This window comes from Aptenodytes forsteri, unplaced genomic scaffold (genome assembly GCF_000699145.1).
Source record: "Aptenodytes forsteri isolate BGI_AS27 unplaced genomic scaffold, ASM69914v1 Scaffold55, whole genome shotgun sequence".
NCBI lineage: Eukaryota > Metazoa > Chordata > Aves > Sphenisciformes > Spheniscidae > Aptenodytes > Aptenodytes forsteri.
Window position 1 is genome coordinate 3,736,109 of NW_008796063.1, and position 13,265 is coordinate 3,749,373.

The 13,265-nt window shown below is 36.6% G+C and overlaps 1 protein-coding gene across 1 annotated transcript in view; it reads left to right on the plus strand.

The window, feature by feature from the left end:
* Positions 1-490: 490 nt before the first annotated feature.
* The window catches only part of PHF14 (PHD finger protein 14), a 171,300-nt gene continuing 158,525 nt past the window's right edge, over positions 491-13,265 (plus strand). The window contains 3 exon segments of the mRNA XM_019473997.1: positions 491-514; positions 516-642; positions 11,128-11,777. Of these exon segments, the coding sequence (XP_019329542.1) occupies positions 491-514; positions 516-642; positions 11,128-11,777 (801 nt within the window).

Consider the following 13,265-nt stretch of genomic DNA (forward strand, 5'->3'; position numbering starts at 1 on the left):
CCCCCGGGCGGGCGCATCGCCGTCCCTCAGGCGCCCCGCGGCCTCGGCTGTCCTTTCCCCGTGCCTCTCGTCGCTGGCGCTGATGGATCACGCCAAGGCGCTACGTCTGGATGTGCTGGTGGCTCCGGGGGCCTCAGGCGACCCCAGTGTCCGCCCAGCACCCCCCGGGGTTCCTGCCGGTGCCCGGGGCTGCGGGCAGCCCGCGAGCCGCGACCGGTACGGTGCTGTGTTGTTTCCCGGCGCCTGAAGGGAGCACCACAGCTCCGCCGGGCAGGCAGCTCCTGGCTGGTTAGCTGTGGGTAAACCGTTCCCGGTGTGCGTGCCGCCGCTCCCCTCCCTCACCTGTGGGAATGAATGTCTCCGGGACCCCGGTGCCGTCTGCATCTGCCGGCTGCTCTTCGGGCGGTGTGGCGGGGGCTGCCCCTGCCTGTCACGGCCATTCTGCCTTTCCTTCTAATTTAAATATCTTTAATGATGCTGAATTCTCATTATGCCATCTAGTAACAATACTATGTTTTTTTTTTCCTGCAGTGGACCGCAGTTCGAAGAGGAGACAAGTGAAGCCTTTGGCAGCTTCACTGCTGGAAGCTTTAGATTATGATAGCTCTGATGACAGTGATTTTAAAGTTGGAGATGCTTCAGGTAAATATGCTTCCTCATCTCGCTTCAGAATTATCTCATTTTTGTTTTATGGTTGCTCATTTAATATCATGTGGGAGACAGAATGGTATTAGTGAACTGTTGGGACTTGGAGCCACTTGAAGTTCAGTGACTCGATTGGATAACTGGAAATTCTCATGCTGTGGATAAGAAACAACTGATTAAACAAAACATCCATACAATACTTAAATTGCAATTAATTTTTTCTCAACAGAAAACTCATGTTTATCAAACAAGTTTTGGCAGAAGCATTTGAGTAGCTTCTGTGCTGACTACCTTAGCTATATCTATTGCTTTTTATTTCTTCAATGTAGAGATAATTTTTGAAATATTCACTGGATTTAGTATTGAAATAAGAATGTTCTAAAGCCATTTTGTTTTGAATCAGTCTGGATAATAGTTTGTTGTGGACTTAAGAACTTGCCTATTTCTCAAGGTTAATTCCCCTTGGTGAGTGAAAACCTTAAGCAGAAAGGTTATCTGTTAGGTTTTGATAGTTTTTTACAATAGACAAACTTAAGGTGTCCATTGAGATCGCTATGAAGAAAGGTGTATGCATTTCATACTAGAAGGAAGTCCTTGCCTCAGAATGTTTTTGTTCTGCAGTCTTTTCTGTGTGTGCAGATTCCTGTATCTGCAGTGAACATCCACAGAAACTGAAAGTAAACAAGATGCCGAAATAAAATGAAGAAATTCAAGTATATTGGAGGGAAGGGAAAGAAGGGGCATGACCGTGTTTGTGAATAAACTTCACATTGGATGTTCTGTGGCATATGCTCAGGGAAATAAGCAAAGAGATGCAGGTTGTGTAAGATGTAAGGGAGGCATTATGACAGCTTGTTAAATAACTTCACTTTGTTATTTCTGCACTGGGGATGCTGATCTATGTTTTCACGTGAATGTATCTTGCAAAAATATTCCTCATCTCCCATTTAAAGGCTTATTTTTTAACATCTGGCAAACTCCTCCTTACTAATGAACTTAAAAATGCTTAATGATCATTTTGCCAGTGCCAGTTTTAAGATATGCCCTAATGCTCCTTGTTTGTTTGGTTTTTTTTCCCAAGCTTAGACATATTTCTTTTGGTTGATGTGGTAGAAGCAGGCTGCAATGACTTAAGAGAGTAAAACTGATGTCGTCTTACCAATTTCAAGCTAAGATTTTTGGGGGCTTGTTTAATTTACTTTTTTAATCTTGTTTTGGGGATTTTTGATCCTGTCTTTTGAATAAGGGCACTGCCATTTGTAAAGACAATTTGCCGTAAAAGGAAATGATTTTTAGTTCCCAAAGAAAATCTCCCTATTCTGGAACAGTAGTGTAAGTAGGATTTAAGGGAAAAGGAGAATTGAAAATGGAGTATGGGAGATGGACACATAATGCAGAGCAATATATTATTTGATTAAAAGACAATCATTAATTAATTAAAAATAATGAATAAAGCATCCTGACTTATGTCTAAATGCAGAGGATTCATTTGTAATTGATATCCTCTTTGACTTTTAGGATAGTGTATGTGTATGTACACATGGCGGGGGATCAGTGTCTAGCCTTGAGAGTATTTCAATCTCAGTTTCATTTTGAGGAAGTTGGATGGGTTTTCCTGTAAAAAAGCAACACTGAATTGAAACAAGCATATGAGAAAAACCCGAGTTCTACTTATGAAATATTTTTCTAATTACGGTTTGTGGTCATATATCTCATATAGCTTGTTTTAACATTTCAGACCCTATATCTATCACTTGTAGAAATTAATGTTCTGTTTAATAAAATTTAAAATTTAGTGAAAACACTGGAACAGCAGCACAGTTTGACGTTTTACACTTTATTCAAAGATTTTCAAGAAGTTGAAAGGTGAAAGGAGAAAGTTGTGAGGGTTTGGAGAAGTTGGGGAGTAGAAAGTTATTAAACATATAACCTCTTAAGTTGAAAGAAAAAAGAAACATTTGTTATGTGTAATGTAAGTTAAATGGATAGTTGCAGGATATTTGAAACAGAACATCTGCTGATTTAAAATGAAGCTGGTATAACATAGCCTTAAATTTGGTTGTACCTAGTCCATTTAGATTTGGGTGGAAGAAGTGCTGAAATAAAGGGACTTTTTTACACACACATATAAATAAAATTGATAATTTCAAAGTTATATATATATAAAAAGAATATGTGTGTACGCACACAATCAGCCCTACTAGACAAATTCTAGATTGTTGCTAATAGAAAACAGGTTTTTCTTTTTTTCATTGTGGATTCAGCCTTCAAAGCATAATGTGTATTTCTCTGTTACAGTCAGGGCTATTGCTCTTTTTCCTCTTTCAATGACCGTCGAGGTCTCTCTGTGTGCAGCCTGTTGCAATTCAGTATTTAGTATTTGTTTGAATTCAGAATTTCATTGTGTAGTTTGCTTACAAAGGGGAATAAATGTGACAGAAGGAAGAAACAATCTTTCTATGTTGAAAATGACAATTTTACTCATGCTCTCAGAAAAATCCCATAAGTATGGTAATTCCACAGCTCTGCAATGTATGTTTATTTGATTCACAAATGCACATATAGGTGTTTAAAAAAACAAAACAAATTTGAAAGTTAAAAATGAAAAGGACTATTTAAATACTGAATTAAAAGAATTCTGCAGTTGTTTACTCCCTGTTGATTATGTTGCATCCGTATGTATGAGCTTTAGGTTATTAAGTGATATGTGCTAGTAGACAATATTGTGCAAGTCTAGGAGGACTGAGCCCTGAACATTTAAGCTTTTACACATGTTCATTGTTCTATCAGATTTCTAGGAATATGAGATGCAGTAAGGATTTGAGAAGTTGGTATTAAGTACTTTTAGGAAGGAATCAGCATTTCTGAATTTTTGTATTCAGAGTCCTGATGTATTGGTAAATTTTTTTCATTACAGAAAATATTTCTAATTGCCTAACCTCCATTTCCACCAAAAAAAAATCCATAGAAGATATGGCCTTTTCTTACGATGTAGTTAATTTCTTTTATTTTGGGTTTAGGTCACACCAACAGGCAGTTACTGCCTTTTCCACTTTAAAGAGTTCATCATTCTGACATCTCTTTAGGGAAACTGATTTTAGAACTGTTACGTTCTTGTAAATTTACTTAATGTAAATAGTTTTCAGGCCTGTGGGCTTTTCATTATGTTAATATTGAATTAATTAATTTTTTAATGGCTTCTCTGTTTCTACGTAATAGAAAGTAGTAATGCCATATTTTAAAGTTCTGTATTTTTCTGTTTTTTATAAACATCTTGAAAAATTTATTCCTTAAGTAAGAATGTCATATGTAATCTTCATGGGGAATCAATCAAAAAAACTGTCCCTTTGGACTCAGAGCATACAAATACGTGACTTGAAATGATGGTACTGTAATATAATAAACTGAAGTTTTTTAATAATATGTTTCATAATACAGATCAGTTATTTGAAGTTTTGCTTTTAAGTGAACTGGAACATACTTTGGTTTTTTTCTTGGTGGTTTTTTTTCTTAATTTTTTTTTTTTTTTTTTTTTATTTAATGAGAGCAGCTGGAGATATACTGATGTCAGAAATCAGTGTATAGTTGTAGAGTAATTTCCAGCAGGATTCCAAAGCAAGGATTTACCACTTTTCTTCTCTCTCATTGGTGAAGTCGGTCAGTTTCGGCAGCTCATATACTGAAATTGAAATGATGCAGAGAAATGTAGTGTGTTCCCTGAACAAGAATGATGTGTGAATTTAAGGACTGGCTCTCTGTCTCAGTGTAGCTAAGAAGAGTGTAGCTGAATGCTGCCTTGAAGAACTGGATTCTGTCACTACTTCTGCTACAAGTCTCCCAGACTCAAATTTTTAGAGGCATTTGTAAATGTTTGTTTTTTTGGTGTTGAGTGGGGAGCCTGACTTGCAGAAATATTATGTACTATTATTGCAATTGAGGTCAGTAGGAGCTCTGTTTAAAACATGTAATAATCTATATAAATGCATATATTAGGTATTCTGAAAAACCTGTGACTTGATCTAGAAATAAAAAGTTGCAAATATCTTTATCTTTCTGTAATTTGTTTCCTCTTAGCACAATGGAGATTCCACTTTTGCTTTCCTGTACAGGATATTGTAATATAAAGAAATGTTTGTGAAGCACCAAAATACTATAGTGATAAACACCACTGAAATATTGATGAATAAACTAATATGTTTGGTTTTGAGAATAAACTTAAATGACAAGCAACAGAAAAGTTGTAGGGTGTTTCAGTACACAGTGAAGGTAAGAGAAAATACTGAATAGCTAATCATTAGTAAATTATCATGTAATTGCACAATCTTAATTGTTACAATCATTTCAAGGCTTGACTTTGCAACTGTAATGTGTAGTCCCTCAGAGCGGAATTCCCAAGGGCTTTTTCCCACTGAGAAAATGGAAAACACGGGCATTATGTTCTCTTGGGTTGTCTTCATCCCAAGTGAGATCTTTTATCTGTACAGATGTCTGCTACTTGAAGTAACACTTTGGAGTGACTGACGAGCATTTTGAACTTGCGTTCTCTTTGGAAACGCTGAGGTTTCTGTTCTTCTGTGTGTTTACTGACAGCAGAGGAGTAATGTAACAAATCTAGGCTTTCATTCCAGTGTCTGGGCAGGGTGGATGTAGTGATGGGGTGACATATTTTTTCTTTGTTTTCCCCCTACTGTGACTCTTTATTCCTTGTCTTTCCAGTCTGTCTGTCACTTACGGAACCCTTGCTCATTGGTTCAGTGTCGTTATGCTTGTTCAGTCAGTCTTGAACAGGATTTTCATGGTCTCCTACTTTACTACTCCTACTTTACTTTCTCTTGCATCTCCACTTTTTTGTGCATATGTCCCATCTCTTGTGTATTTCCTACCGCTTGGAGAAGGTTCTGTGCTTTACTAATTCCAGCTTGGTGGGATGGTCTGTTTGCAGCCTGGCCACCTCTGAGAGTCTAGACATGCTCAGTGAGGATGGGATATTTCAAGTGTTTCTTGAGCATGTACTTGTTACAATGCCTCAGAGACTTAGACTTAGCATGTCCCAGACACATGTTCAGCTGTCTCCCAGATGTCACTTCCCTCATACAAGATATGAAACTCTTAGGTGTTTCTGGGAAAAATATATTTTCTAGCTTGCTATTCAATTTTTGTATTGGAATCCAACTTTATGGATTATGTAGGACTGCAACTTTGCTGAGGGAAGTCATGGGGTATGCAATACTTCATCCCAAACAAATAAAGTTTGATAACGTTAAAAACAGGGAAGCTGGGAAATGTCAAGCAAATTCAGGAGGTAGGGTAACCGATTCCACCTGTGTTATAACATTGTAAATAAGGCAGTTCCCAATGACTCAAGTCAAAGTTGGCAACCTTTAGTTTTGAGTGCTTTTACGACTTGAATAGACATCTACTGAAATGTTGTGCGATGTAATTACTGCTAGTGTAGAAGTGAGGAAACTGCTTACTAAACAACTTCATGTTCCTCTTCCGTCCTTTTTTCTATTAAACTAAATACTTGTCTTCTGAAACAAGTGTCATTGTGGATCAGTGAACAGTTTCATTTCCTACTCTGCCCAGTCTACATCTGCAGTTAATACAGATTAGATACTTTTTTCCAAAACATTATTTGAGAAGGGAATTTCTCTCCTTAGAGCAGTAATATGTTAATCTATGTTAGTTTTGTTTTGTATGTTCTTAATCACCTTACTTTGGACAGTTCCATTTTTTTTAACTGCCAGCATTACCAATGTTGAATTGCCAGTAGTCTACCAATGTTTAATCATCATACTCCGCAAAATAGCATAGAAAGCCAGTGGCGTATATCTAACTGATGCTAGATTCTCTTTTTTGAAGTTAAGTTGAAAGTGAAGTATTAAGCCTTTTCAGTTCTTGCTTTCAGTATAGTTATATCGGTCTCAGCATAATGAAGCTCTGTGGCTTTAGTCTAATAGATGAATGTGATCAGGAAATTTACCACTTACGCAGGTCTGCCTTTGGCGATTTAAAAGTTCATATTTTCCATATGTGATCTAGGTTTCCCTGCCTGAATTTTACATCCAGTTATTAATATCAGAACTTTCTAGTTAGTTTAAGCATTTCCTTAAGGTATTTTTGAGTCTTTAAAATTATTTACAATTTCTAGATCAGATGTATAGGAAGTACGGCTGCTTTTACATGTTTGGTATAGCACATGTGCAAAGGAGTTTTTGTGGCTCTGGAGCTGTTCTTATAAGGAGGTTTATGGGCAGAGGCTGTTGTCGACAAACACTTTTTGCAGTGCTTTCCACTTTCCCCATCTGTTGGGATGAAGGCAACCTGGGTGAGGGATTGTACATGGTCTGTAACATGGTGTTTTAACAGAGATACCCAAGTAATCTCACATCATCATGTCAAAGATTTGTTGTCCGCCTTGTGATTGGGAGAAAGAGGCTAAGGGACCACTAGACAGGGTGATGGTGATCGAGTGGCTTTAACCTCCAAAAGAGTTAACCTCAATTGTAGCCTGTTTTTTGTTATTGCCCTCAAAAAGAGGATATCGTGAAGCACACTGTGGGCTGGATAACTTCTCACATGATGCCTGTAGTTTATTATTGAACAATATTATTTAGTAGGAATGACTTCAGACATGGTAGTTGTTTTCTGTATTACATACTCAGTTTTTCAGGTTTTTCACTCCTTTTCAATGTTCCAGGATCCTGGATTGTATTCTTTGTATGTAGCTTTGAGCACCTGAGTAAAACTCAACCAGACAGGACTCAGTGCAAAAAAAAAAAAAAAAAAAACTTTCTAAAATGATGCTAGATGCTTCTCTTCTGCTATTTGGAGTTGGTTAGGCTTTGTTAATGGAAGAGGCAAGCCCAAAATCGAATCCATGATTTCCTTTAATTAGCTTAGCCTTCAGACTTCACTTAAAAACAAGCAATAAAACTGCTTTTTGGAGAGCTGCTTGTTAAGCTAAATACTGCATTGAAGAATCAGCCAGTCTTCTGTGAGTAGGTGGCCATGTACTTACGTAGTGTAGCACTTACTCTCTGTATACATGGATTTTCTTAGAATGTTAAAAAAAAAATAATTAATAATTAAAAAATCACAGGGTACCATGTTTAAAGTTGCTTGTAAAATGGTCCTGCAAAACCCTGGGAGGATTTTTTTAACTGCTGTAGTGATTTCAGTAGCTTTCCCCTGAAGTCTTGTGCATAGTAAGTACTATACAAGACTCCACAGCTGACGTGGAGATTAGTAGTCACTTTTGTTTATATTTATCACGCTTTTTCTTATATCATCTCTGGAGCATAATGTTCTGTCCTGGAGAATTCCTTTCTGAACTACCCTCTTTAGATTTGACTGCCACCTGCTGTTGTGCTCAGTAGAGCTAAAGATACAAGGTGTACAGAAATGAATGATGTCTTTCTCACAACTGTTCTCATATTTGTTCTCAGTGGAACTCTATATTCTTCACTATTTGGCAGTGTATCTGGCCCCATCTTTCACTGAGAGTAGCTTGACTTCTCTCCCATAGGAATGACATGATATGGTTGCCAATTTGAAAGAGCCATTCTTTGAGAATTTCTTTCAAGGAGAAAATGGTATACTACAGCCTCTTCCTAACTGAAAGTGCATCTGACAGAAGAACACCTGCAAAAATAGCTGTTATCACAGAATAACTCTTTCTAGAAAAGTACCTATCACGGTGGATGCATTCAGACAGAAGAGGGATATCGCTTACTATAGGTATCTCTGGTGTGTACATGCATGCAAAAAGGAGAGTACAAAGCATAATGTGCAGGCAGAAGGCAAAGAGAATTTGAAGGAGAGAAGTGAATGTAACTAACGTTTATTTGTTCTCTGCTTTATATTGTTTGTATGGCATAAAGCAGCTAGAGAGTATTCTCAGTGTTGTAGTATTGATGTACAAGAATCACTGTCAGTAATTTAGAGTGCTGTTAAAGATCAAACTATACCCAGACTAAGATTCCCCCAAAAAATGAAGTGGAAGCTTAAATTCACAAGAAGTCTAAGCATGTTTAGAAATGGAACAGCACAATTAAAGCATCCAAACAAATTACTGTCATGGAGTTATGGTAGGGAAGTAAAACAAAAGAAAATCATATAAGGTAACTTAAAAATCCATTTAAATTAATTTTAACATAGCAAACCCCTATACTACCTTATTTACAGTGGGACAAGTAGTGCATGTTGGCAGTCAGAATCTGTGAAACGAGATACAAAAATACATTTTGCTTTTAAACATACATATGGCATTTAATCTATAATATAAATGTCTAGTATGGAAGTCTAGCTTTAGGAGTTACTTGTAAAGTGTTTGTGAGAGCTGGCAATTATCATAGAATGGTCTGGGTTGAAAGGGACCTTTAAAGATCATCTAGGCCAACCTCCTGCTGTGGGCAGGAACATCTTTCACTAGATCAGGTTGCTCAAAGCCCCATCCAACCTGACCTTGAACACTTCCAGTGATGGGGCATCCACAACTTCTCTGGGCAACCTGTTCAGGGTCTCACCACCATCATCATAAAAAGTTTCTTCCTTATATCCAATCTAAACCCTACCCTCTTTCAGTTTAAAATCAGTCCCCCTTTTCCTGTCACTACAGGCCTTGGTAAAAAGTCTCTCTTTCTTATAAGCCCCCTTTATATATCAAAAGGCGGCAATAAGGTCTCCGCAGAGCCTCTTCTTCTCCAGGCTTAACAACCCCAACTGTCTCAGCCTTTCTTCATAGAAGTGTTTCAGCCCTCTGGCCACTTTCGTGGCCCTTCTCTGGACCCTCTCTAACATGCCCATGGATATGTATCCAAACAAAGCTATTGTAATTTAAAAATAATTTTTTAGATTGCATATTAATACTTTTTTTTATTTCTTAGGCATGCCTGAAGAGTGTTCTGCTATTTCAAAATTTCAGTTAATTATGTTGTACTTCCATTACTACCATTAAGGCTGGTAGGTGTAGGGAAATGACTGAATGACTCTTTTCTCAAAAGATTGTACAATAACTTGTGTTACTGCATCTCTTTTTTTCCTGGCTCTCTAAAGGTTAGAACATTTGCAGGAAACTTTTACTTTCTATTAGCTTGTAAGGGGACTGATACCATTAATATCCCGATCAGTAGTAGTAGCGCTTATGGATTTTTTTTGATGATAATTATATAATCTCCTCAGCAAATAAATTCCACATACTTATGCAGAAAAAGACAAAACTGACCATTATACCAAAGTAACAACTGAGTTACTGGCTAGTCATAGACAGTGTTCTATGGGGTAGAAATAGATGCCATGTGAAATGTGTAGCACACTGCCCCACTGTTTGTTTATTTGGCTTTATACAGAGATGGATGTGCACAGAAATTCTCTGTGCAAGGTGATACTGAGTGGTGGGGGGTTTTTTTTGTGGTAACTAAAGCGATTAAGGATTTTTTTTAATTTGCAAGCATCAACATGTTTCTTCTTTGCATCTATGTGACAGTGCATCAAAAACTTGGTGATGACTCTGAACAAACTGAAAACTGTAGCCATTAACTAATTGATCCCTGCGTTGGATCAAGCAACTTTATATTTTCTTGTTAATTTAAAAGAATATTTTCTGAGTTTTTCTTTGTTAAAACTAATACTTTAAATGAAAAGTAGTAGGTGAATATAAGATGAGACATAGTCAAGGTGGTTGATAAACAAGGATGTTTATAAAATTTAACAAGTTCACTTGTCATCTTTTTCAGTAATTTTTACATGTACTTTACAGATGTCTTATTTTTGTGATTTTTTTCATACAAATCCTCTTCTGTTCCTTTCTGTTGCACAGATTGGCCTGTGTTAATTAATGGAAATAGTGACTACATGCAGAATAATACCATATGAGTGGTATAAAGTTAGAATTTATGTATTGTTGTGCAGCTGCAACACTGAATGAGGCATAGCTTATTTGAGATTAGTAAGTGAAATAACATTGGAAATTAAAAGAGCCCCCAAACTCGGAAAAACAAACCTGTACTAAAAATGAAGGTGAGGGATTATCCATACTATTGTTAGTACTTGTTATGTAAACTCTTCATTTTGTAATTTTAAATCTCTTCTATTGGGTAGCTATTTTAATTTGAAGATTTAGAAAACGCCTCCAGAAATTAAAAACTGGAATGCTCTTTCTTTAAGATGTGACTTCACATGGAAATTATTCTGTGCTACGGCTTATTGTTAATATGAGCTGCAGTTCAAAGGAACATTTAACGTTCATTTAATAAATTCTGCCATCTTTTTTTTGCCATCTTAAAATGCACTCATTTTTAACAGATTCTCAACATACCACTCGAAATAGCAGTATTTGGACACCAGCTGAAAAGATAGGTGGAATACCTTATGAGGGAGGAACATGCATCATTCTTTTGTTTAACAACTTGCTTCAACAGATTTTATTTTTGGGGGTACATTTGTGTCGGAACTTTTTTTAAATTTTCATATGCTCAACAGATTCTGAAGGAAGTGGTCATGGGAGTGAAGATGCATCAAAGGACAGTGGTGAAGGTTCCTGTACTGAATCAGAAGAAAATATCTTGGAGGAGGAACCGGCAGAAGAGAAAGTAGAAGAGCAACAGCCAAAAAGCTCCACTGAAGAAGAGGTGCCAACAGCAGACAAAGAGGTAATTAAAACTGAAAAGAAAGAGCAAGAAGATGAAGAAGAAAAGCCGAAAAAGAAGAAAGAGAAAGAGAAAGCAGCTGAACCTGATGCTGTGGCTGATGAGCAAACAAATGAACCAAAAAAATGGAATTTGCGCAGGAACCGACCTTTGCTGGATTTTGTATCGATGGAAGAACTAAATGACATGGATGACTATGATAGTGAAGATGACAATGACTGGCGGCCTACTGCTGAGAAAAAAAAAGGAAAAAATGCACTGCGAAAAGAGGGGAGTGATGGAGATAATGAGGATGATGAAGATGATGGGAGCGGAAGTGATGAGGATGACAATGATGAGGAAGGTAATGAAGAAGATAATAGCAGCACGGCTAGTGATGGAGGATCCAAGAAGAAGAAGAGTAAAGTTCTTAACAGGAATAATGCAGATGATGAGGAATTGACAAATGATAGCCTGGCTCTTTCACAAAGCAAGAGTAATGAGGTAGTGCAACCAACTTTCTATAATATATCTGTTGACAAATGGAAACTACTCCCCAGTAGCTATTCTGTTAATTTGAAAAGTTATACTGATTGGCTGGAATTGTGCTTACAGGAATAAGCAAAGCAGCAGAATTGTGCTAAATAGGCACTGCATATTAAATAACCTTGCTTGGACCATTTGGCCAATCTAATGCCACTAAAGTCAATAGAGAGACTTCTCTTGGCTTTAGGGGGCGTTGGATTAGTTCTAAAGCAAACAGGAGGTCCAGTATGCAAATCAACATGTATTAGCGAGACTTTTAGTTCTGTTTTAGCATAAATGTTGCATATCTGTAATGTTCTGAAAGTTAAAAGCATCTGTGACATATTCATAAAATAGCTAAATGATAGGTTATTCTTTATCCTAGCCCTTTGTGACGAACATCAAAGTCTGAATACTAAGTTCACTGATAGAAGAATTCTAAGTAAAGAAATACACACACTGAGTTTAAAATCAAATAGGATAATCGTGATAATTTATGTTGGGTTTGCTTATAATGCTCAGAAATGCTTACAGTACTAAAAAGTATTTGCGAACTATTATTATTATATTAAATATCTTCTAATTGCAGAATGTGAAAATTATATGTTAAGTGTTTAATAATGCAACTTTTTTTCCCTGTGCACAATTACAGTTGCCTAAAGGTTGTGCCTGTGGAAAAATTAAGATACTAGGTTGTCAGGATGGTTGACTTCATGTCCTACAATAGCAAAATTTTGAACAGAATAAAAAGAGTTGCTGTAAAATCTACATTCAATTTTCAGGAAATAATTGCAATGTCAACATAACATTTGATAAATGATAGTGGTATGGCACTATTTAAAGTTCTGCTGTTCCATTTAATCTTTATTTTAATGTGTAAAATGACAGGGAACTAAACAGAGTATTTGGAAGAATCAGTTGTCTCTGTTTCAGATACTTTATTATGTATTATATATGTGTGATTGCGAATGAGCTGTGCTGTTTTAATTACTAATAATAATTGTGATTGGGAAAACAAAAGCATAATTCTGGGGTTTTTCTACTTTTTGTATAGGCATCTTCTTTCATTGTTTAGCTCTGTAATTCTAGTGTTGTTACCCGTATTCTCTTGGCTCAAGAGCTGAAAGTGCTCTACCAATACTGATGATCAGAACTTCAAATGGAGATAGGCAATTTTCTTTCGGAGTTGTTTCCCGTATAAGAATGGAGATGTGAATCTACATTCTTAGGGATATATTCTTGAATATGTCCATAATTTCCATTGACTTGGAAAATTAGGCCTGTTTCAGAAATCCAGAGCTGTCTCTGATGTATTTTTTACGAAGCTTCTTGATATGCATGGACCTCAGAGTCTGTTCTTGCCTTGGATTTAGGACATTGATCAAAAGATAAAATAAAAATTTGAAAATTTGAAGTTCAAATTATAATTTTGTAATTGATAATTTATCTTTACTGCATGTAAAGCAA